General features: G+C 32.5%; 1 protein-coding gene across 1 annotated transcript in view; it reads left to right on the forward strand.

The window, feature by feature from the left end:
• Window positions 1-25,436, forward strand: part of LOC115419505 (contactin-3-like) — a 243,382-nt gene extending 217,946 nt beyond the window's left edge. The window contains exons 9-10 of the mRNA XM_030134320.1: window positions 15,974-16,103; window positions 25,282-25,436. Coding sequence (XP_029990180.1) covers window positions 15,974-16,103; window positions 25,282-25,436 — 285 coding nt within the window. The remainder of the gene's footprint in view (window positions 1-15,973; window positions 16,104-25,281) is intronic.
• Window positions 25,437-27,233: the final 1,797 nt, after the last annotated feature.

Here is a 27,233-nt window from a genome sequence, read left to right on the forward strand (position 1 = left end):
AAATATTTAACAAAATGAACAAAAATGTACAAAATAATCAAGAAATTGAACAGAAATCAATAACAAAAAACAAGCAACATGAGTAAAAATGAACAAAATAATATACTAAAAGAACAAAATTATCAAAAAAATGAACAAAAATGACCAAAATAATCAAGGCATTGAACAAAAATCAATAAAATAGTAAGCAATATGAGTAAAAATGAGCAAAGTAATCAACTGAAAGAACAAAATTATCAAGAAACTGAAAAAAAAATCAATAAAATAACAAGCAACATAAGTAAAAATGTCTAAAATAATCAACTAAAAGAACAAAACAATCAACAAAATGAACAAAAATGAACACAATAATCAAGATATTGAACAAAAATCAATAAAAGAACAAGCAACATGAGTAAAAATGAACAAAATAATCAACTAAAAGAAGAAAATTATCAAGAAACTGAACAAAAACATGAGTAAAAATGACCAAAATAATCAACTGAAAGAACAAAATAATCAACAAAATGACCAAAAATGAACAAAATCATAACGAAATTGAACAAACAAAACAATAAAATAACAAGCAACATGAGTAAAAATGACCAAATAATCAAAGAACAAAATAATCAACAAAATGAACAAAAATTAACAAAATAATCAAATAAAAGAACAAAATAATCACAAAAATGAACAAAATCATCAAGAAATTGTTTAAAAATCTCTAAAATAACAAGGAACATGATAAAAATGTCCAAACTAATCAACTAAAAGAACAAAATAACAAAACAAAATGAACAAAAATGAACAAAATAATCAAGATATTGAACAAAAATCAATAGAAGAACAAGGAACATGAGTAAAAATGAACAAAATAATCAACTAAAAGAACAAAATTGTCAAGAAACTGAACAAAAATCAATAAAATAACAAGCAACATGAGTAAAAATGACCAAAATAATCAACTAAAAGAACAAAATAATCAACAAAATGAACAAAAATGAACAAAATTATCAAGAGATTGAACCAAAAAACAATAAAATAACAAGCAACATGAATTAAAATGACCAAATAATCAAATAAAACAACAAAATAACCAACAAAATGAACAAAATCATCAAGAAATTGAACCAAAAAATACAGTAACATAACAAGCAACATGAGTAAAAATGACCAAATATTCAAAGAACAAAATAATCACCAAAATGAACAAAAATAATCAAAATATTGAATAAAAACCAATAAAAGAACAAGCAACATGAGTAAAAATGACCAAAATAATCAAGTATAAAAACAAAATGATCAACAGCTTGAACAAAAATGACCCAAAGTTGAGTTTTCTACCAGAACCAGGTTTGATTTTACACTTATTTTGTATTATTCTATCGGCTGTTTTATCCTGGATGTTGGACTAGACTGAGTGGACACAGTGGAGCTTACACCTTATAAATAAACACACATTATGTTAATTTTCTTCATTATGCGAGAAAAAGGCCCAAACACAGCAGAGGATATTGATCAGTACTTGAATGTTACACATGTGTTTGGAATGAAACCAGGCTGTCGTTGTTTTACTTGAGGCAAAACTCACAGCAAAAGCTTCCCTTTTCTTTTTTTTTTTTTTTTTTTTTTTCTCTTAAAACCAGATTTTGGCTTGTTTTCAAGGAGGAATAATCAACAATCTGTTTCGCCGGTAGCTAACATGTTTATCAAAACCTTTATAAAACTTGTGCTTTTGTGTTTGTTTGTTCGTTTGTTTGTTTAGCCCATCTGTTTTTTAATAGGAGGGGGGAAAAAAATACACCTTTTATCGTTGTAATTAATGGGTTTTTCATTAGACAGTAAATATTAGGAGAGCTGATTTAATAAAATAGGCAAATGGGCTTAAATAGTAATCCTCAGAGGTAATGAATGCGATCAGACTGCCACACATCGCCACGCTAGGCCTTCTGGGATGCGTGATTAAAGGTTGCAGTGACTGTTGATTTATTTATTTTTATTATTTATTATTATTTTGGCAGATTTTCTGGATGTAGATGTAATAAATGGTTATATTCAGAATGCATGGGTGGAGGGATTAATCAGCAAAGGTGTTGCATTGTTTGAAATGCCACCATTAACCACAGAGGCTTAATGAGTGGAAGAGGGAAAGGTCAATGATGTAAGCAGCAGTGGGAAGAGCGTGCACCATTTGTCCTTATTTATTGCACTGAATCAATCGAGACCTTTCTGATTACATAGTTCACGGGAATATTTCTGCTGACACTTATCTAACTTTGGATGAACACAAACAGAAAGATCAATTTATAAACTAACTGAGTCATGAGGATAAATATAACCCACTTTTTGGAAACTTTACACTAGGGGTGTCAAACATGCAACCCGTGGGACAAAACCGGCCCACCAAAGGGTCCAATCTGATGGTGTTGGGCAGGCTCAGTCTTTGTATTTAAATCCCATCTAAAATCCAGTGACGGCTGCTTGTCTTTCACAGAGGGGAAGCTCATTGTCAGCTTACATAAAAAAAAAAAGTCAAGTGACACTCTAAGCTCAGACTTTGTATTTACTAAAATGCTTTAATTACAATGTGCTTAAATGATTTAAGTTTTATTCAATTACTATAAAATGTTCAGTATATTCTACTAATTTGTAGACATAGTAGAAAGTACAAAAAACTTTAAGTTGAATGGCATTAAATCACCAAGTTTTAGTCATGACCACACCTTTTTATCTCCACAGTGCATTGTGGGTATTGGGCCTGTTGTTGAAAATGTGTTCTTTTTCTGTGCAGGGGTTCAGCGGGGTTGTGGTGTTAGTGTTTGTTAATTTGGACTGAATGTGTGTATGTCAGTGTTTTTTGGACTTTTTGTGTTTGTTTTTGTATTTTTGTGGAGCTGCACCATGAGTGAGAGCCATAGGAAGAACAATGGATTTCCTGTTCAACCTATATTGCGCTAGTTCAATGTAAATCTTTACACCTTGCCAAAGTAAAAGCACTTACTGTCCTAGCAAATTACACTGAGCTAACTTCCTGCTTAACTTCCATCCATATTATAGTATATTGGGTTTAATTATACAAAGCAATTTATATTGCACAAGATTTGAAATTTAAACCAGCTTGGAATTGTGTACAATGAACTGATGATATTAAGTTAATGATTATACAAAGCAATTGACATTACAACAAATGTTAAGTTAAATTAATTTGGCATTTAGTGTGTTGTACTTAAAATAGTAATTCCATTCAAATCGAGCATTTAAGTTTAATACACTCAAGTTGTCATTACTCATTACTTAAATTTTTTAAGGTAACCAGTTTAGTCAAATTTTTAAAGTAAACTCAACTTATTTGGTCTTACAGTGTATTTAAACATAAATTCGGCCCTCTGTTCCTTTTTAAGACAATGGTCAGTGACCTTATCGTACGAAGTAAACAAGAAAATGTTGAAATTATGTTAAATTGAAACAAGGAAGTACATTGAGTGTGTTTTATTTACAGTGCAAGAAATGAACAAATCATTTTGTAGTGGTTTCTCTCTCGATTTCACAGCAGAATGCACGATGGTATTAAACTGAACTGTGTCAGTGAAGGAGTAGATCTCAAAACAGCTGTCAGTCAAATGGGATTCAGCCTTTCGACTCATCCTCCAATCAGCACGTGGAAGCCCGGCGTCCAGCCCGGCCGAGCTCCGCCCACAGCTCCATTCACCTCCAGAGACGCCGAGCGTCCAGGGGCGGGACAACATTGTGGCATTTATCCAATTACCGTCCAGTTTTGAGGCAATGAAAAAAACTGTTCCACTCAGTCCCATTGAAGTGCATGGACGCTGAGCGTCTACGGGCAAATGCACTGAGCAGAGATCGAATGAGAAAACAGCACAACGGGAATGTATGAGAAGTGAACAACATCGAGTCTGCTGATTTGTGATAAATCTGATTCTGAACAAACTCGTCTGTGAGATGAACGGGTTCTAACACATTTGTAGTCAATGAAATGTCAACACATATATATTTACATATTTGACCATTTAATTTTTGTGATTTTAGGGGAAGCCGAGCTTCCCTTGCAGTCTATGAGAAATCGCCTCTGCTAAAAACGCACTTTTTCTCGTTAGCTTTTAATCAGTGAGTGAGATGTTTTTTAGATTTCCTATATTGTTTTTTTTGGGTTTTTTTTTTTTTTTTTTTACCATATTTTAATTTCTTTTTTTTTTTTTTTATGATGGTTGTATTTTATTGCTCTTAGCCCGCTTTGCATCTTGTGATATCACTATTTTACTTATTCATTCTTTTTTTTTTTTTTTTTTTTTTTTTTACTTTTTTTGCTTCATTCAAGATTTTTTGTTTAATTCAAGTAAAAAAATCTGCCAATAGAACAAGTGAACACGATCTTGGTAAGACTTCTTGAAATAAGATTTTCAAGACCTATTGTCTAAAAATAAGCTCTTATATCTCACTGAAAAGTTACTCTTTAGGTGATTATATCTTATTTTAACCCTTAAGGGTCTGAGCCTTTTTTGGCCATTTTTATGGACTTTTGATTTTGCCTTTATATACTATATTTAAAAAAATGTTTATTATATCCATGTTTAGTATCTTTTTTTTCAGCACAACTTCATCTATGTCATCTGCCTATTCTTTTTTTCACTTTAACCTACTATATCTACACAAAAGGCCGAAAAATACACAAAAAAATACAAAATCCAATTTGAAACATTTATATAATTTATTGCATAAATAACACAAAGATACTTAACGAACCTTTTCAAAGACTTTAAAAGTGACTTTTTTTTTTTTGGCTAAAATTAATTTGTTTTTGATCATGTAATATTTTGCTATAATATGTCGCAAATAAAAGTTAAGTAGTAAGTTTAATTTCAATTTTTTTTTTTTTTTTTTTTTTTATAAATTATTAGAAATTTCAGGCAACCCCAGACATTCAAAACAGAGACTTTTTTTTTTTTTTTGGCTAAAATTAATTTGTTTTTGATCGTGTAATAGTTTGCTATACTATGTTGCAAATAAACGTTAATTTTAGGCAACATTTAGGCTATATAATGCAAATTTTATTAGTAAGTTTCAATTTTTATTTATTTGTTTTCTTTTTTATAAATTATTAAAAATTTCAGGCAACCCCAGACATTCAAAACAGAGACTTTTTTTTTTTTTTGGCTAAAATTAATTTGTTTTGATCGTGTAATAGTTTGCTATACTATGTTGCAAATAAATGTTAATTTTAGGCAACATTTAGGCTATATAATGCAAATTTTTATTAGTAAGTTTTAATTTTTATTTATTTGTTTTCTTTTTTATAAATTATTAAAAATTTCAGGCAACCCCAGACTTTCAAAACAGAGACTTTTTTTTTTTTTTGGCTAAAATTAATTTGTTTTTGATCGTGTAATAGTTTGCTATACTATGTTGCAAATAAACGTTAATTTTAGGCAACATTTAGGCTATATAATGCAAATTTTTATTAGTAAGTTTTAATTTTTATTTATTTGTTTTCTTTTTTATAAATTATTAAAAATTTCAGGCAACCCCAGACATTCAAAACAGAGACTTTTTTTTTTTTTTTGGCTAAAATTAATTTGTTTTTGATCGTGTAATAGTTTGCTATACTATGTTGCAAATAAACGTTAATTTTAGGCAACATTTAGGCTATATAATGAAAATTTTTATTAGTAAGTTTCAATTTTTATTTATTTGTTTTCTTTTTTATAAATTATTAAAAATTTCAGGCAACCCCAGACATTCAAAACAGAGACTTTTTTTTTTTTTTGGCTAAAATTAATTTGTTTTTGATCGTGTAATAGTTTGCTATACTATGTTGCAAATAAACGTTAATTTTAGGCAACATTTAGGCTATATAATGCAAATTTTTATTAGTAAGTTTTAATTTTTATTTATTTGTTTTCTTTTTCATAAATTATTAAAAATTTCAGGCAACTCCAGACATTCAAAACAGACTTTTTTTTTTTTTTGGCTAAAATTAATTTGTTTTTGATCGTGTAATAGTTTGCTATACTATGTTGCAAATAAACATTAATTTTAGGCAACATTTAGGCTATATATTGTAATTTTTTAGTAGTAAGTATTCATTTTTTATCAATTACTAGAAATTTCAGGCAACCCCATTTGAATTCCAGGCAACCCCACATGGGGTCCCGACCCCAAGGTTGAAAAACCCTGGTTTCGTGTGATGAGATATTTTGACTAGAAATGAGAAAAATACACTTGGTAAGATGTTGATTTTTGCAGTGTAGGTAAGTTACAACATGTTTTTGCATGTGCAGTCAAGTTTGCACATGTTTTTACACGTGCAAACCTTTAATAAATCTCTGTGCAGGTTAGTGTTTATGCTGTATATGTGACAGAAAACAGAATCTCCCTCTCTTCTCAGTATTTCACCCTTCGTTACTTCTAATTTAGCTTCATGATTATGTGTCTCCTCATTGGACAAGCGCTTAATGCTGCCGTGTTTCACTTTTTCTGCTGCTTTCACAAAGAATGACACTTGAAATATTGCTGCATTGTGTTGCCGTCCTGTTCAGTGAGAGCGCTGGTTTATTGGAATCCCTCTTTTCTCGTGGCTGTAGTAGTTTTTTTTTTTTTTTTTTTTTTATCTGGAGGACCTCACTCTGCTGCTTTATTGACAATAGCTGCAGGATTAAGTGGCTGCGCAATTAAAGGGAGACTCCACCATGAAACAGGATTTAGTCCATTTAGAGAAGCACCTCACCGATGTCTTAGTGTACTTGTAACGTGGTTGTTTCTGTCGGGCAGCAGATGCTTAAGAACTTCACCCAGAAATAGAATTAGAATCAGTCGACTCTAGTACCTGCTGGCAGAGGTTAGGCTTAGAGTCACTTTTACCTGAGTGATGTTAGTTATTGTTGATCTTAAATGGTCTGCTTTGGCTGAGGGGGAGGGGTGGAAGTGGGCGGAGCCAAGAGCAGCACAGTGCAGTCGGTGAGAGAGAGATGGTAGAATTTTATTACTTTTAGCAGCATTTTAGCGAGGTTTTTGCAGTGAATACTTGTGAATAATTGTATTTAACAGTGATGGTGATGATTTGGAGTAGTCTACTAGTGTGTTTTGCTGTGTTTTTATTGAGTTTTGCTGCTTTTTTTCACTGTTTTATCTGTATTTTTCTACTTTTTGTAGTTTATTGATGCAGTCGCGGAAAAAATTATTAAACAACCCCTTGTTTTCTTCAATTTCTTGTTCATTTTAATGCCTGGTACAACTAAAGGTACATTTGTTTGGACAAATATAATGAGAACAACAAAAACAGCTCATTAGAGTTTAATTTCAGAGCTGATATCCAGACATTTTCCATCATTTTTGGTAAAAACCAAAATCACTTCAGTTCTTACACCAGTATCCATGGCATTGTACTGACAAAAACAATGCTTTTAAGCATTCCATGTTTTCTTTTCTGTCTGTTTTAGTCACATGATACACACAGGAATTAGTACTTGATTGCATAACCGTTGTTTTTGATGATTTTTGATGGTATAATATTTTTTTCCACGACTGTAGTTAGACTAGAAAATCACACAGGCTAAAAATGACTAGAAATAGCTAAAAATAAGAAGAACATGAACAGAGAATGATCTAGACAAACAAATGTTTGAGCATATATAAAATAGTTGAATGTTTATTTCTATAATCCCATAAAGTTTAATTATTAACATTTACAGTTTTTCATAATAAAAATTATAAAAATTCAAGGTTTTCTTTTTTTTTTTTTTTTTTTTTTACTATAGGACACAGTTTTAAGCATTTCCTACATATAATAATAATAATTCATGGGTAAATATTGAAAGTTTTTCTTATATATAATAATGATGATTCATGGATACATATTGAAAGATTTTCTTATATATAATAATGATAATTCATGGATAAAAATTAAATTTTTTTCTCATATATAATAATGATCATTCATGGATACATATTAAAAGTTGAGTGCAAAAGAATTGGCAAAAAAGCCACTTTTCCTACACTTTTATTGCAAAAACAACATAAAGAAATCTAGGCCTGTTTTAAGCATTTCCTACATATAATAATTATAATTCGTTGATAAATATTGAAAGTTTTTCTTATATATAATAATGATAATTTATGGATAAATACTGAAAGTTTTTCTTACATATAATAATTATAATTCATGGATAAATATTGAAAGTTTTTCTTATATATAATAATGATAATTCATGGATAAATACTGAAAGTTTTTCTTACATGTAATAATGATATTTCATAGATACATATGGAAAGTTAAGTGCAAAAGAATTGGCAAAAACACTTTTCTGACACTTTTATTGCAAAAACAACATAAAGAAATCTAGGCCTGTTTTAATGGTTGTCCTTATCGGGTTAAACTTTCTAAATCACCTCAGTGCAAAGTTTTCATGGAATCAATGTTTTTATTTTATCTTAAGAGAATGAGAAATGAATTTTTTTGCACATCACTGCATCTGCTAAAATGGTAACATTGTAGAATGGCGTAAACAGATGTAGAAGTGATGCATGGTCATGACGTACATTATATTTGCTTTAGAAAACACAAGGAAATGTAGCTTTTGCTTTTAAATACATGAAGTGCGGATTCAGTCAACTCCATTACTATTGATTTTCCCTTTATTTTAGTCTTTTATTGATTTCTAGTCAGATACATTTAGGAAATCTCTTAGTTAACACTGACTAAAGTGTAGTTTTATTGTCCTGTTTCGAACACACGGTCTTGTTAGAATCAGCGTTTCAGTAGCTGCAGCTTAAATCCACGTTCCAGAGGCTCAACATTCCTTCACCACATCTATTCTTTCACACGTTTCTTTTTTCTTTTTTTGGGGTCGTTTTATATCAATCGATTCGACCCAGTGTTGTTGCCAAATGACATTGCCAATCATTTTCCTTCAGCATAAGGCGTACAGATGGTCCCCCCAGGTCCCTGCATGAAAAACTGCTGATTTGAGAGTAACGTCATGCTTAATTAATAGCAGCCATAAACGGGAGTGCTTTCCATGCACAGACTGATATACGCCACCATTTGCCTCCCTTGCCAGCAGGGATATTCGCCCCTGCACATCCGGAGCCGCCGAGCGTTATGGAAATGGAGGCACAACCTGCTCTAACACAGGATTAGTTTGTGATCTTTTTGGGCGAGGACAGTCTCTCTTTTTATGTGACAGTACCTTAATCCCCCGTGACTGGAGTTCAGGCCCGTTCACACACCCCTATGGAAATAGTTTTTAATGACATTATGGGTGAGCCTGAGGAAAACACAGGGAGATGAAGGGCACGAGGAGGCACAACGTGACATGGAGATGGAGGAAAAAGTGCTCAAGGATTTAATACGGTGGTGAAGTCGCTGAGTGAGAACCTGAACTCGGAAAGATAACCCCTCGCTGCCGACAATTACGGAGCACGTCTTAAATTAACCCTTAAAGGCCCAGTACTACTTTTATGGTAGTTCCTAAATGAATTTTTCTCTATATTTAACCTTTCTTAAGTGATTTTGCCCCGTTTATTATAACATTATCCGTTGTATTTTGCATTTTTTCAATGCAACATTTAATTTACCGATTATGTACAGGGTGGGGAAGCAACATTTACAATATTTTGAGGCAGGGATTGAAAGACAGTGTATGACCAATTAGTTTATTGAAAGTCATGAGAATTTATTTGCCACAAGAAAATTTCCATAATAGAAAATGTTTTTATTCTATATGTCCTCCTTCTTTCTCAATAACTGCCTTCACACGCTTCCTGAAACTTGCGCAAGTGTTCCTCAAATATTCGGGTGACAACTTCTCCCATTCTTCTTTAATAGTATCTTCCAGACTTTCTGGTAATAGTTTTGCTCATAGTCATTCTCTTCTTTCCATTATAAACAGTCTTTATGGACACTCCAACTATTTTTGAAATCTCCTTTGGTGTGACGAGTGCATTCAGCAAATCACACACTCTTTGACGTTTGCTTTCCTGATTACTCATATGGGCAAAAGTTTGTGAAAAGGTATGGATAATAGTGTTAGGTATGATTATGACATCAATATATGTTTGGTTTCAAAGCAATTGACGTAGTGCCTGCTGAGAAAAAACAACTAAATGTTCATTGTAAATTTTGCCTCCCCACCCTGTATATATGTATATATATATATATATATATATATATGTGTGTGTGTGTGTGTGTGTGTGTGTGTGTGTGTGTAAATCCTTATATGTTGTATATATTTCTTCTGTCTGTTGTACAGCGTTAGCTTGTATATTTTAGTAGTATTTTAGTAGCATTTGTGTGACATCGATATATGTTTGGTTTCAAAACAATTGACGTAGTGCCTGCTGAGAAAAAACAACTTTCATTCGTTCATTGTAAATTTTGCTTCCCCACCCTGTAGATGTTCATTAAAGCTCAAATTAAAGTTGAGAGTTAATGTATCAGACAGACAGACTTCATTTCGAACATGTTAGCAAAAGAAATTACCCAAAAATTACCAATTTAACCTGTTTAACCCTGACCATATTTTCAGGGGAAAAACACCTAAAAAGACATACCCAAAGTAAATGAAGAATTACTTCACTCTAATAAGATTCATATGGATGTTCTTGGTGTCTATGGACATTTAGAGACCTCACAGAATCTATTCCCATTGTCTAAAATATTGTATACAGTCACGGAAAAAATGATCAGACCACCCCTTGTTTTCTTCAATTTTGTGTTCATTTTAATGCCTGGTACAACTAAAGGTACATTTGTTTGGACAAATATAATGAGAACAACAAAAATAGCTCGTAAGAGTTTAATTTCAGAGCTGATATCTATTCATTTTTCCATGTTTTCTTGATAAAAACCAAAATCCCTTCAGTTCTTACATCAGTATCTATAGCATTGTACTGACAAAAACAGTGCTTTTAGGCATTCCATGTTTTCTTTTCTGTCTCTTTTAGTCACATGATACACACAGGAGTTAGTACTTGATTGCATAACCATTGTTTTTGGCGATTTTTGATAGTCTAATAATTTTTTCCACGACTGCAGTTAGACTAGAAAATCACACAGGCTAAAAATGACTAGAAATGGCTAAAAATAAGAAGAACATGGGCAGAGAATGATCTAGACAAACAAATGTTTGAGCATATGTAAAATAGTTGAATGTTTATTTCTGTAATCCCATTTGCAGTTTTTCATAATAAAAATTATAAAAATTCAAGTTTTTTGTTTTTTTTCTATTACTATGCCTGAGTAAACTGTAACAAACTAAAAGAGAAATTAGAATTTTTTATCCTCGCCTGTTTTTTTTTTCCGGCTGGATTGACGACGATATGCATAAATTAATTGTTTGTGTCGGAGATTTTTAATAGCGTATATTTCACCCCACAAAGATTAAAAATCATGTTTGAACATTAAAGTTTGCACTAAAATACACTTTAGATGTACTTTTATTAATATTAGGGTTCTAAACTTTGAGCAAAAGTTGAAAAAAACATCCACTGTCCTGATTTATTATATTTTTATAGGAGATGAATATTAATATAATTTTTTCTGCCCATGGGCAGGCTGATAGGCAGGACGCTGCAATATATTGAAGGAAATAAATCAACCATAAAAGAAAAAAACAAATGTCACACAGTGTATAATTATTTCATCTTGGTTCTTTAACTATACTTTGTGTCTGAAAACGAGTAGGAAGAAGCCGAGCTCATATTGTCCAACCCCAATTTTACATGACTCGACACCAACAGAAACAGAGAAAACTGAAGAAAAAGTCATTTCTAACAGTGGAAGTTTGTGGAAGTCAGTTGAGGCACTTTCTTAAACAAAATAAATGCCTAATATTTGTCATAAAATGTATTCCCTCTTTCAAAACAACGTGCAAAAGAGGAACGATAAGTTAGCGACTGGAAAAGGCACCTGTCAATTATCACCAAACCGTGATGACGCAGGGCTTAACTCCGCCCACTCTTCTCAACTGTCACTGAAGCTAAGTCGACAGAATTTACTGAGTTAATTCGATGAGGATTTTCAAGTTAACCCATAAAGACCCAGTGCTACTTTTGTGGCAGTTTACAAATGAATTTTTCTGTATATTTAACCTTTCTTAAGTGATTTCACACCATTTATTCTAAAATTTTCCTCTGTATTTTGCGTTTTTTTCTATGTAAATCATGTATTTTCGTATGTATGTAAGTAATTTACTGATTATGTAGATATTCATTAAAGCTCAGATTGAAGTTGAGGGTTAATGTATTAGACAGACAGACAGACAGATAGACTTCATTTCGAACGTTAGCAAAAGAAATTACCCAAAAAAATTACCCATATAAACAGGACACTGCAATATATTGAAGGAAATAAATCAACCAAAAAAGAAAAAAACAAGTGTCACACAGTGTAAAACTATTTCATTGTGGTTCAATAACAATACTTTGTGTGCGAGTAGGAAGAAGGTGAGCTCACATTGTCCAACCCCAAGAAAAAGTCATTTCAAACAGTGGAAGTGCATAAAGCTGAGGCACTTTCTTAAACAAAGTAAGTGCGTAATGTTCATCATAAAATGTTTTCCCTGCTTCAAAACAAGGCACAAAAGAGGAACGATAAGTTCGCAACCGGCAAAGGCACCTGTCAATTGTCTGTGATGTATTTGGATGATTAGAGTTAGTTCGACAAGGATTTTCAAGTGAACTTATAAAGACCCAGTGCTACTTTTGTGGCAGTGCAAAAATGAATTTTTCTCCATATTTAACCTTTCTTAAGTGATTTTGCATTGTTTATTACAAGATTATCCTCTGTACTGTGTTTTTTCAATGGAAATCATGTTTTTACACACACACACAGACACACAGACACACACACATATATATATACACACACACACACACACACACACACACACACATATATATATATATATATATATATATATATATATATACATATATACAGGGTGGGGAGGCAAAATTTACAATGAACATTTAGTTGTTTTTTCTCAGCAGGCACTACGTCAATTGTTTTGAAATCAAACATATATCGATGTCATAATCATACCTAACACTATTATCCATACCTTTTCACAAACTTTTGCCTATATGAGTAATCAGGAAAGCAAACGTCAAAGAGTGTGTGATTTGCTGAATGCACTCGTCACACCAAAGGAGATTTCAAAAATAGTTGGAGTGTCCATAAAGACTGTTTATAATGGAAAGAAGAGAATGACAATGAGCAAAACTATTACGAGAAAGTCTGGAAGATACTATTAAAGAAGAATGGGAGAAGTTGTCACCCCAATATTTGAGGAACACTTGCGCAAGTTTCAGGAAGCGTGTGAAGGCAGTTATTGAGAAAGAAGGAGGACACATAGAATAAAAACATTTTCTATTATGGAAATTTTCTTGTGGCAAATAAATTCTCATGACTTTCAATAAACTAATTGGTCATACACTGTCTTTCAATCCCTGCCTCAAAATATTGTAAATTTTGCTTCCCCACCCTGTACATAATCGGTAAATTAAATGTTGCATTGAAAAAATGCAAAATACAACGGATAATGTTATAATAAACGGGGCAAAATCACTTAAGAAAGGTTAAATATAGAGAAAAATTCATTTAGGAACTACCATATATATATATATATATATACCATATATATATATATATATATATATATATATATATATATATATATATATATATATATATATATATATATATAATTTACAGATCATATAGATGTTCATTGAAGCTCAGATTAAAGTTGAGGCTTAATGTATCAGACAGACCGACTTCATTTCAAACATAAGGTGGCAAAAGAAATTACCCGTATAAACAGGACGCTGCAATATATCGAAGGAAATAAATCAACAAAAAAAGAAAAAACAAATGTCACATAGTGTATAACTATTTCATTGTGATTCTTTAACAATACTTTGTGTCTGAAACAACTGACAAAAACTGATGAAAAAGTAATTTCAAACAGTGGAAGTGCATACAGTTGAGGCACTTTCTTAAACAAAATAAATGCGTAATGTTCGTTATAAAATGAATTCCCTGCTTCAAAACACGGTGCAAAATAGCAATGATAAGTTCACGACCAGAAAAGGCACCTGTCAATTATCTGTGATGCATTTGGATGTTTACGTCACCAAAATGTGATGACACAGGGCTTAACTCCGCCCACTCTCCTCAACTGTCACTGAAGTTAAGTTGACAGAATTTACTGAATTACTTCAACAAGGATTTTCAACTTAACCCAAAAAGATCCAGGGCTACTTTGTGGCAGTTCACAAATGAATTTTACTCTATATTTAACTTCTCTTAAGTGATTTCTCACCATTTATTGTAATATTATCCTCTTTATTTTGAAAATTTCCAGTGTAAGTCATGTATTTTTCTATATTTAATTCACTAATCATGTAGATGTTTGTAAAAGCTCAGAGTGAATTCAAAGGTTATTATATCAAAACAGAGAAAACTGAAGAAAAAGTGACTTTTTTCAGTAAAATCTATCATTAACTGAACATAAACCCAGTGTGTCCATCCACTGTCATTGATCCAACTCCATGGGTTTTACCGGTGAATCAGTGTTGTAGAAGATGACGGTGTTTACACGGTAACTACAGAGCCTCTGAATGTCCAAATGGGTCATATCTGATGACCATGAAAAGATGACAAAGTGTATTTTACACTAATTATGTACATGTATTGATAGTTTAGAGCTTTACAGTTCAGTAAATAAACATTTGTAATTATATTAGTGTAGTATATCAGTAGTTTTATAGTACTTTAGTAGTATATGTATGTTAAATTTTTAATCTTTTAGCTTTCCTACATTGCTTAGATTTTAAGCAGTGTACTAATTTTTAACAAATTTTCATTGTTCCTGTGACAGTGACAATAAAGATTCTATTCTATTCTATTCTATTCTATTCTATTCTATTCTATTCTATTCTATTCTATTCTATTCTATTCTATTCTATTTCTTTCTGTTCTTTTCTCTTCTATTCTCTTCTATTCTCTTCTACTATTCTATTCTATTATATTCTGTTCTATTTCATTCTATTCTCTTCTGTTCTATTCTATTCTATTTCATTCTGTTCTTTTCTATTGTATTCTGTTTCATTCTATTCTATTTTATTTCATGCTATTCTATTCGATTTCATTCTATTCTGTTCTATTCTATTCTGTTCTATTTCATTCTATTCTATTCTATTCTATTCTATTCTACTCTAGTAGATGCTTTTGGTGGGCAGTGGATGTTTGGGTCTTGTGGGTCTTTTGGACCCTTTAACGTTGTGGTTTTGGCCCAGGGGCCGTATGTTTGACACCTCTGATACTCGTGTTAAGCTGCACGTCATCACAAAAAACAGTGGAACATTGATGTGAATTTACAACAGCCGTCTACAAGGGGTTAAATGTGGTTTGAGGATCAAATGTCCAAGTTTTTTTTTTTTTTTTTTTTTACTTCGTCAGGCCTGGCCATCTTTAAATAGATCTTAATTTGATGGCTCAGTGACGAGGAAGACTTCCCCGGGCACAAAACGATAGCCTCGAACAGACGAGGGGGTACAGCATGACCACGTACATAGCACTTAGTATGTGCGGGCCATACCTATCAGAAAAGCAATTTTCCCAATGCAGTTCTGCTCAGATGTTACCATTTTCCTTCCCCTGTTCCTTCCCCTCCTGCTGAAGGGGAAACAGGCCCCGTGGTTCAGGCGCAGATATAAATAGGCCATGGTTTTATTTCACTCTCATAAACATGCAGATTGATTAGGGTCATTTTCTGCTAGCCTGCCTCCATCCACCCAAGCCTTTCCCTCCATTAGTGATGAAAACCTAGATTTATTGCCACGTCTGTCACATGCAGACCATAATTCACTGGCCCAGTGGCTGGCTGTTTTTATGTAGATGAGCACTGGGAATAAGGCATATTAAAGCTTCATGTATGTGTGTGTGTGTGTGTGTGTGTGTGTGTTTTGTCCACAGGAGCGTATACAAGTCGCCAATGGTGCGTTGTCAATCAGCCGACTGACCCTGTCCGACACTGGGATGTACCAGTGTGTCGCCGGGAACAAGCACGGTGAAGTCTACTCCAACGCAGAGCTCAGAGTTATAGGTAAGACCACGTACAAGGGTGTGTGTGTGTGTTGGGGGAGGGGGTGATGATGCGGGAGGGGTTTCAGTACGTCATCATTATGTGTAGAATCAGGATGTTATTGATGTATGATTCATGTTATTCATCACAAATTCACTTTAATCACTGTAAATTGATTGGCGTATACACTTTATATTCGGCTATAATTTATTCTTTATACCGGTTATTTATTCTTACTCTATTTTTGCCTCTTTTTTTTAACGCATGACACTTAACAAGGTGTACTGTTTACGCATTTGGCAGACGCTTTTTTTTTCCAAAGCGACTTACAGGGGAAAACCAATTAAATCACTCAATCAATCAAATTTTATTTATATAGCGCCAGATCACAAAAAAGTTATCTCTTGACATTTTACATATATAGTTGGTCAAAACCAGACTCTAAGTCAATTCTACAGAAACCCAACAGAATCCTCCAGGAGCAAACACTTGTGACTGGTGACAGTGGCGAGGAAAAACTTCCCTTTAACAGGCAGAAACCTCGAGCAGACCCAGACTCCTGGAGGATGGCCGTCTGCCTTGACCAGTTGGGGTTAAAGAGAGAGAGTAGAGAAGGGGAAAAAGAGAGAGCGATAGAGATAGGGACTGGGGGAGGTGTGTTGAGCCACATTTTGTAATAAATTCCCATTATGTAGTAAAAGTTCAAAATGTAATAAGAATGTCACGTCAGCTTGTAATAAAGCCGCATTATGTAATAAACTACATTTTTGCATTATATAGTCATTTTTTTCACATTATGTAGTAACTTATTACAATTTGAGAAATTTATTACAAAATGCACTTGACACATTTTTACAGACAGACAGTTAGATAGACTTCATTTCGAACATGTTAGCAAAAGAAATTACCAAAAAAATTACCCATATAAACAGGACACTGCAATATATTGAAGGAAATAAATAAAGCCAAGAAAGAAAAAAAAAAAGTCACACAGTGTAAAACAAATTCACTTTAATGACTGTAAATTGATTGGCATATACACTTTATATTCGGCTATAATTTATTCTTTATACCGCTTATTTATTCTTATTCTATTTTTACCTCTTTTTTTTTAATACATGACACTTAACAAGGTCTGTTGAGCCACATTTTGTAATAAATTCCCATTATGTAATAAAAGTTCAAAATGTAATAAGAATGTCTCGTCATCTTGTAATAAAGTCGCATTATGTAATAAACTGACGCGTTATGTAATAAACTACGTCAACGCATTATATAGTAAATTTTTTCACATTATGTAGTAAGTTATTACAATTTGAGAAATTTATTACAAAATGCACTTGACACATTTTTACAGACAGACAGTTAGATAGACTTCATTTCGAACATGTTAGCAAAAGAAATTACCAAAAAATTACCCATATAAACAGGACACTGCAATATATTGAAGGAAATAAATAAAGCCAAGAAAGAAAAAAAAAAAAAGTCACACAGTGTAAAACAAATTCACTTTAATGACTGTAAATTGACTGGCATATACACTTTATATTCGGCTATAATTTATTCTTTATACCGCTTATTTATTCTTACTCTATTTTTGCCTCTTTTTTTTAACGCATGACACTTAACAAGGTGTGTTGAGCCACATTTTGTAATAAATTCCCATTATGTAGTAAAAGTTCAAAATGTAATAAGAATGTCACGTCATCTTGTAATAAAGTCACATTATGTAATAAACTGACGCGTTATGTAATAAACTACGTCAACGCATTATATAGTAAATTTTTTCACATTATGTAGTAAGTTATTACAATTTGAGAAATTTATTACAAAATGCACTTGACACATTTTTACAGACAGACAGATAGATAGACTTCATTTCGAACATGTTAGCAAAAGAAATTACCAAAAAATTACCCATATAAACAGGACACGGCAATATATTGAAGGAAATAAATAAAGCCAAGAAAGAAAAAAAAAAAAAGTCACACAGTGTAAAACAAATTCACTTTAATGACTGTAAATTGACTGGCATACACACTTTATATTCGGCTATAATTTAATCTTATTCTATTTTTACCTCTTTTTTTAATACATGACACTTAACAAGGTGTGTCGAGCCACACTTTGTAATAAATTCCCATTATGTAATAAAAGTTCAAAATGTAATAAGAATGTCACGTCACCTTGTAATAAAGTCACATTATGTAATAAACTGACGCATTTTGTCATAAACTACGTCAACGCATTATATAGTAAATTTTTTCACATTATGTAGTAACTTATTACAATTTGAGAAATTTATTACAAAATGCACTTGACACATTTTTACAGACAGACAGTTAGATAGACTTCATTTCGAACATGTTAGCAAAGGAAATTACCAAAAAAAATTACCCATATAAACAGGACACTGCAATTTATTGAAGGAAATAAATAAAGCCAAGAAAGAAAAAAAAAAAAAGTCACACAGTGTAAAACAAATTCACTTTAATGACTGTAAACTGATTGGCATATACACTTTATATTCGGCTATAATTTATTCTTTATACCGCTTATTTATTCTTATTCTATTTTTACCTCTTTTTTTTTTTAATACATGACACTTAACAAGGTGTGTTGAGCCACATTTTGTAATAAATTCCCATTATGTAATAAAAGTTCAAAATGTAATAAGAATGTCACATCATCTTGTAATAAAGTCGCATTATGTAATAAACTGACGCATTTTGTCATAAACTACGTCAACGCATTATGTAGTAAATTTTTTCACATTATGTAGTAAGTTATTACAATTTGAGAAATTTATTACAAAATGCACTTGACACATTTTTATTTATAAAAAAATGTAATAACCTGGTTCATTATGTAATAACAATCCAAATTAATATAATTTCAGAGCAATTTAGAAGAAATTAGTCATAGGTGCTACAGGTAATGTAATCAGAACTTTAACCACACAGTTTAAAGATTAATTTATCACATTGTTATTCTATTGCCGTGTCAGTTGTGTCTGATACAGTATCTTATCATCTTGGAAAAATGTTCCTTGACAACCTAACCCTAAACCCTCAGAGTGAACAGCAAACATTTATTGTGTGTTATGTCACAGAGATAAGCTCCAGTCCATTTTCCTGAAAATAAAAATGTGTCAAGTGCATTTTGTAATAAATACCTCAAATTGTAATAATTTACTACATAATGCGAAAAAATGTACTACATAATGCATTGAGGTAGTTTATTACAAAATGCGTCAGTTTATTACATAACGCGGCTTTATTACAAGATGACGTGACATTCTTACTACATTTTGAACTTTTATTACATAATGGGAATTTATTACATAATGCAGCTTAACAAGGTGAGAGAAACAGTATCTAAATTCTCTATATGTCCTGTGAGGAACATGTCCACATCATTGAACTTCCATAAATAAACAACATCATATGTAATATGAGTGACAGCAGGATGTTGTATTTAATATCACACCACGTACATGTGCAACCACAATTTATGTATCGGCTAAAATTTACTTTGGGGGTCAAATGACTGACCATTTCTGTCAAAAAAAAAAAAAGTTGTAAGAAATGCATAGAACTGTGTTGAAATAATGCTAATCCATTTGTGCACAGACTACTGATATTATCCCTTTCATGCATGAACTGTGAGAACCTTAGTCAAGATTTTTTTTCTTCAGTGTTTTTATCCCTCCTTAGGCATGAAAAAAACAATGTGATCGAGTTTTTTTTTTCTATGGAGTTACAAAAATATCCATGCATTTAATTTTTGAAGCATACAAACGTGTTTAAAACCCAATATTAGAAAGTGATATGAAAACAATGAAATAAAAACATTTTTAATGCTGCTAATCTGATGTCTTCTCACATTTTAACGTATTCTAATGCTAGTAATTACTCACTTCATAGAGATAAAATGCAAAAGAAAAACCTTCTAGTCTAACAAATAACAATTGATTTACACTTAAACATGTTAGTGCAGATCAGGTTTATCAAGAACAGTACAGTTACAGTAATGGCCTGAATGTCAGTGTATGGGATGGTGCGTAAGTGTCCACTGTGTTGGCTGATATGGAACTAAAACAGCAAAACCCACAAATATAGAAGAGAACAGCTGGAGAAGAGCTTACCACTGGAGTGGCCTGTGCATGAAAGGGTTATTAGACAGTGGAAGCTCTATTTTCAGAAATATTGGATTTTGAATAGCACGTGTATGTGAAAACTTTTGTTGGTGGACGGACGTGACATTACCCATGATGCTCTGGTCAGTACCAGTACTGTATTAGTAATAAACTTACATACTTACTATTGCTAATTCTCCTCTTCTTCATAAATGTTAGTATTGTGGATCTAAAACAATAACAGCTGACACAAAAACACAAAATGTGTCAGTGGACGGATGTGACATGGTTGTTACGGATCCCATCATACTGATGCTCTGCAGCCATGTCACCGTTTACACTAATGATCCCTGTGCAAAAACTAGGATCAGAATTATTTATTGTATAGTTTATCATCATACTAAAGAGTAAATAACAATATAGAATTATTATTTCTTTATAAAAATGCTTATTATTAGAAAACTGTTGATTTCAAAAGTGATGTGTGACATTCTTAATGTATGTGTTGGTGTAACATAAGCAGGATGGATCAGCACCATACTCCATATTGAACCTGTAAAAATAAAACGTGATATGTAGGATAGAATCTGGTAAGAAAAATTGGAGAATCTAAAAGAATGGAATATTTGTTTTTCAGGTAAATTCAGTTAAAATATAATTTGACCATTTGTGACATGAAAATATAGCATTAATTGTGATGAAATTGGACATTTTTGACGTGAAAACATAGTTCATATGACCATCAACATGTTGAACAGAACTGAAATCCTGTACATTTGCAGAACTTGCATTTACCAACACAAAGTTCCTTTAGGGATTCGCTTAAATTGATTTCTTATGCACAAAGACATAAATAAGACCTTTAAGCAAATTTTAGCCGATATGTATAAAATATTTAAATCTATCTAATCTATTTTAATATTGATAGATAAAAAAAAATAAAAAAAACTGTGAAAACTAAACTCCCTGAAAGCACCACACACTTGATTGGATGTTAATATTATGCTTTGGCTCAAGCGTTCATGGAATAATACAATATCCACGTTGTCATGGCGACGAGTTTACATTCATCCGTATTTGTTTTCAAGTTTGCCCCCGTCTCCTTCCTCTGTTCGATACTGTCGATGACCTCTGACCTCTCTCTTATTGGCCACTAATTGAAAAGCATTAATTATAAGATGAATCACGCGGCTGACAGTAATGTACGCCGGCAGCCGCTCCGTTCGCCAGCCCCGCCCTCTCCCCCGTCCGGCCTGTCAATCACCACACTCATTCACTATTCAGCCTTGAACGCTTCACATCCCGATCAGCTGCTGACTGGAACCAGGCTCCAAACGGACAACACAAAAGCCAAAGTGGACTCTAAAAACACAGACAGAACCAGACAGGTACACTCTGTTCAAACAGGGTGTGTATTGTTTTTAAGTGGTTCACCTGCCGCGAAAAATTATCATGTGTTTAACAATCAGCTGGCAAAAGGCGAAAGGCGAAAGCACTTGACATTTCTCTCTCGACGATGAAAACGTGGCCAAAAATCACATGCAGCTTGAGCGACAATAGCAGTGAATTGAAAGTGATTAAATGCATTTTGGACGCTGTTCTGCTTTGTGATTATCCTTTACTAAAAGCACAAAGAATAATTAGGTGTATTTATGGACTCAATTTTAGATTTTTAATACTCTGAAAAAACCTTAACCCTTTAAAGACTACCATTATAACAGGCTCTCTAGATTTCTTTGTTTTTTTTGCGATAAAAATGTCTGAAAATTGTGCTTTATTTGCCAATTCTTTTGCACCTTTTTTCAGGAAGAACTTAACTTTCAATATCTGTCCATTAATAATTGCTATTATATGTAATTAATGCTTAAAACAGTGCTATAGAAAAAATAGACTGAATTTTTAAAAATCATCTTTATTATAAAAAAAAAAAAAAAAAACCCGCCTTTGCCCATAAGTAGCTGGAATAGACTCCAGTGACCCTAGTGAGGATAAAGCAGGTTCAGATGATGAATGAATGAATATTTATTATGAAAAACACCTGTAATTGTTCAGAACGACACTTTATGAGATTACAGAAATAAACTTTCAGCTATTTTCCATGTGCTCAAATATTGTAGTTTGCCTAGATCAGAGCTCCTCCAGATCTACTATCCTGCAGGTTTTAGATGTTTCCTTCTTCGAACACACCTGACAGGTTGTTATCAGGCTTCTGCAGAGCTTGATGATAGGCTTATCATCTGAATCAGTTGTGTTGGAAGAGGGATACATCTAAAACATGCAGGATAGTAGATCTTGAGGACCAGGGATGGTGACCCCTGGTGTAGATCATTCTGTGTCCATGTTCTTCTTCTTATTTTGAGCTCTTTCTTGTCATTTGGATCCTGCGATAGTCTGTGTTCACTTTCTGTCTAGTTTCACTGACAAAAACATCCATCATCTGATTCAAATACAGACACTTCGTCTCTTTATGCCCTGGATAACTCTGCAGATAGATTTACATATATGTAAATATATACATACATTTATATAATATTTACAGCAACTATCCATGAACTATACAAACTGGAAATATACTGATAAAAACAGTGGGGGGAAAAAACTATGAAACTTGATAAAAACATGGCAAACCACACGAGCAGAACACTCAAAAACAGCACTATTCTTCTTTTTTCTTTATTTCAGGATCCCCATTAGTCACTACCAAAGCAGAGACTGTTCTTCCTGGGGTCCATTCCCAGCTTTAAAGTATTGCAATTTTTACATTTACAAAGCACATAGACCACAGGTGTCAAAACCGGCCCGCCAAAACTTCCAATCCGGCCCACGGGATGAATTTGCAAAGTGCAAAAATTACCCTAGAGATCTTAAGTCAAGGGCATCAAACTTGAAAATAACAGCATTATAACCTATAAATAATTACTCCAAATTTTCTTCTTTAATGTGAAAAAAAGACATTATTCCTATAAATAATGGCAACACCAATTTTTTCTCTTTGATTTATTGCAAAGAAAATTAAATTCTGAAATCCTTTAACAATAAAATGTCAATAAATGGAGCAAATATGTAAAAACCTGAAATATCTAAAGAAAAATAAGTGCAATTTTTACAAATGTTTTGTGCCTTGGTAGATCTGTTCTGTAATGCACATGTATAAATCATAAGTTGAGGCAGAATATTGATAAAATTGTGCTTATTTTTCTTCAGAAATTTCTGGGTTTTTTTTTTTTTAGATTATTTACATCTTTTTTTTTTTTTTTTTTTTTTTGGATAGTTTGTAAAGTGTAAAAATTTTCAGAATTTAAGTTATTTAAGTTATTTTTTGCAGTGAAAAATTTGGGGTTGTCATTATTTCTAAGTTTTTGTGCTATTATTTTAATGGTTTGGCCCACTTGTGATCGAATTGGGCTGAATGTGGCCCCTGAACTAAAATGAGTTTGACACCCCTGACATAGACAGAAAAAAACAAAACAAAACATAGTTACATTAATTTAGCATTGTTTCATTATTGATTATAGATTTCTCAAGATTTGTTTTAAAAACAACGTGATTACTTCTCAATGTAAAAATATTACGATGTATACAATTACAAAGCGCATAGATAGAAAAGAAAAAAAAAATGCATTAATTTAGCATTATTTAATTATTGATTACAAATTTCTTAAGATTTGTTTTTAAAAATAACGTGATTACTTCTCAACATAAAAATATTACAATTTATACATTTACAAAGCGTGTAGACAGAAAAGAAAAAAAAAACAGTTACATTAATTTAGCTTTGTTTCATTATTGATTACAGATTTCTTAAGATTTGTTTTAAAAACGCGTTTACTTCTCAACGTAAAAATATTACAATTTATACATTTACAAAGCATGTAGACAGAAAGAAAAAAAAAACAGTTACATTAATTTAGCTTTATTTCATTATTGCACTATCACTATTTTACACAATTATTTATGAGAATTCACTGCTAAAACCTCGCTAAAGTTATAAAAAACATCTTCCATCTCTCTCTCACTGACTGCACTCTGCTGATGTAAGCTCCACCCACTTCCACCCCTCCCCCTCAGCCAATGCAGACCTCTACCCTAATGTTTATAGACCAATAGAAAGAACCGAATCTCAGCTAAAAGATGACATTTGGATTTTGTCAGTAGCGTGTTAATAAGGATTCAGGAATTATGGTAACTTCGGTGTCAATGGTTAAAGTGGATTCACTTTTCTGAGTAAATGTCTGAAGGCGTCAACATATTCTGATGTTGAATGGATGAAAGCACTTCCTCCTTATAACCATTCCTCCAGAATTAGCCCGATGCTCAATGGAACTGATGAGTGCCTATTTATTCATAACACATGTTAGAGAAGGCCATGGAATGGCCAGTTTCAGCTATTTTATTTGGTACTTTTATCTTCGTTCTAAATGAGATTTCCTCTAAATTCAACTTCGGGTCATTAAGAATGTATGGATATAATAGTTCTGCAAACAAATATGAAAATATTCCCCATTTTTGGGAGAAAAAGATGTTCAACACAAAAAGCAGAAGATCTTTTCTTTCTGACAGAGTCTAATATATTTCTACAATTATCAGACTAATGCATGAAAAGAGTTGAAATGCAAATAAGTAGAACAGTAGTAGAACACTCCAAAACAGCACTTTCACTATTATATACAATTATTTACATGAAATCACTACTAAAACACAGCTAAAGCCTCTGTAAAATGCTGCTAACAGTAATAAAAATCTACCATTTCTCTCTCACCGACTGCACTCTGCTGCTTGTGGCTCTGCACATTTCCACCCCTCCCCCTCAGTCAATACTCTACGCTAACATGTAATATATCAATCAAAAGCTCTCAATCTCAGCTTTTAGATGCTGTTTGAATTTTGTCAATTGTGTAAACGGTTCAAGAGTTACAGTAGTTTGAGTGACGGTGTATGAAAAGTTGTGGCGCCCGAAAAAAAGGGTTAAATTAATTTTCTGAGATCATTAACAGTAAAACAAATGTGAAATGTCAGGGTTTGTTTGTTTTTTTTTTCTCCAATATGCTGTTTCTGTCTCAGCTGTTGCTCCAGATTTTTCTCACAACCAACTGAGGAGCCAGACGCTGGTGAAGGTTGGAGGAGATGCGCTCATCGAATGCAAACCCAAGATGTCGCCTTGGGGTGTGATCTCCTGGAGGAAGGGCAGCGAACCGCTTCGAGGAAGTAACAGGTGAGGAAATATTTGCACGTTTTTGTACTTGTTGAAGGGGCTGTGAGCTCGGTTGGACTTTCCTTCCACCCATCCTCCACTTTGAACCAGGTGTAGGTTATGCTAACAGGCCCTCAGATACATGATCTTGTTTGCACCTGGATTTTTGTGCAGTTAAATCAGGTGTAATGTTCAGTTTGGTGGTGTTGTTTAAATCGTACACGACACTTGATGCTAACAGCCAAAGTGTAAGTGATAACGTTTCCAACCTGTCGTTCAAATGAAATGTGAAAAAGCTGCAGTTAGAAAAACTTTGACTCTCTTTTCTCAACTCAACTTTGTTTATAATGCACTTTAAGAACAACAAAGTGTAGGACATCAATCATAAAATCATAATTATAAAACAAACGACATAAAACAATAGAAAAAAATAACAGCAAGAAAAACAAAAAAATCTTCATTTTCTGTTGTATCCCTGTCTCCATTGATAATACTATTTGATTATTGATTAAAGGGTTAAACATGGAGCTAACAGCATCCGCAGTAGTTAAAAAAAACATGTGACATAACATATGATGTGGAGATATGAAAATAATACTTGTCAAACTGGGAATTCAGGTTTTTCTTGTGCAAATCTGCAGTAAAAAAAAAAACAAAAAAACCCAGCAAAAACACGTCATATATAGGTAATATAGGATATATACAGATAATATAGGATTTATACAGCTAATATAGGATATATACAGGTAATATGCGATATATACAGGTAACATAGAATATATACTGGTATTATAGAATATATACAGATAATATAGAATATATACAGGCAATAAAGGCTATATACAGGTAATATGAGATTTATACAGATAATATAGGATTTATACAGGTAATAAAGGATATATACAGGTATTATGGCATATATACAGATAATATAGGATATATACAGGTAATATAGGATATATCAAGGATGTATACAGATAATATGGGATATATACGGGCAATATAGGATATATACAGATAATATAGGATATATAAAGGATGTATACAGGTAATAAGGGATTTATACAGATAATATAGGATATATACAGGCAATATAGGATATATACAGGTAATATGGGATTTATACAGATAATATAGGATATACACAGATAATATAGGATATATAAAGGATGTATACAGGTCATATGGGATATATACGGGTAATATAGGATATATACAGATAATATAGGATTTATACAGGCAGTATAGGATATATACAGGTATTATGGGATATATGCAGATAATATAGGATATATACAGTCAATATAGGCTATATACAGGATATATACTGGTAATATGGGACATATATGGGTAACATAGGATATATACAGGTAATATACAATATATACAGGCAATATAGGATATATACAGGATATTTACAGGTAATATGGGATATATACAGGTAAAATAGGATATTTACAGGTATTATGGGATATATACAGGTGAGATTAGGAAAACAAGGTGCATGTATTGTATGTGTGGCACTGAAACTTTACTAAAATTCAATCCTCATATACTCAGAGGACATACAGTCTTATAATTGTAAAAATCACACTCATGTAAGACTCTTGATTTGACCATATGAATATTCTGTTAATGCAAATTCAGGCACAGCCTTGTATGACTGTCAGATGGGGAGAAAATGCAATTTTTTTTTAGTTTAAACTGATGTGGTGGACATTTTTCATGCGACTGTGACATATGTCATTGTTGTTCGTCCACCGGTGGTGTTGAACTCAGACTGAAACCAGCAGGAAACCCAACAGCACACTGGTTAATGGGA

The sequence above is a fragment of the Sphaeramia orbicularis genome, chromosome 5, assembly GCF_902148855.1.
Source record: "Sphaeramia orbicularis chromosome 5, fSphaOr1.1, whole genome shotgun sequence".
NCBI lineage: Eukaryota > Metazoa > Chordata > Actinopteri > Kurtiformes > Apogonidae > Sphaeramia > Sphaeramia orbicularis.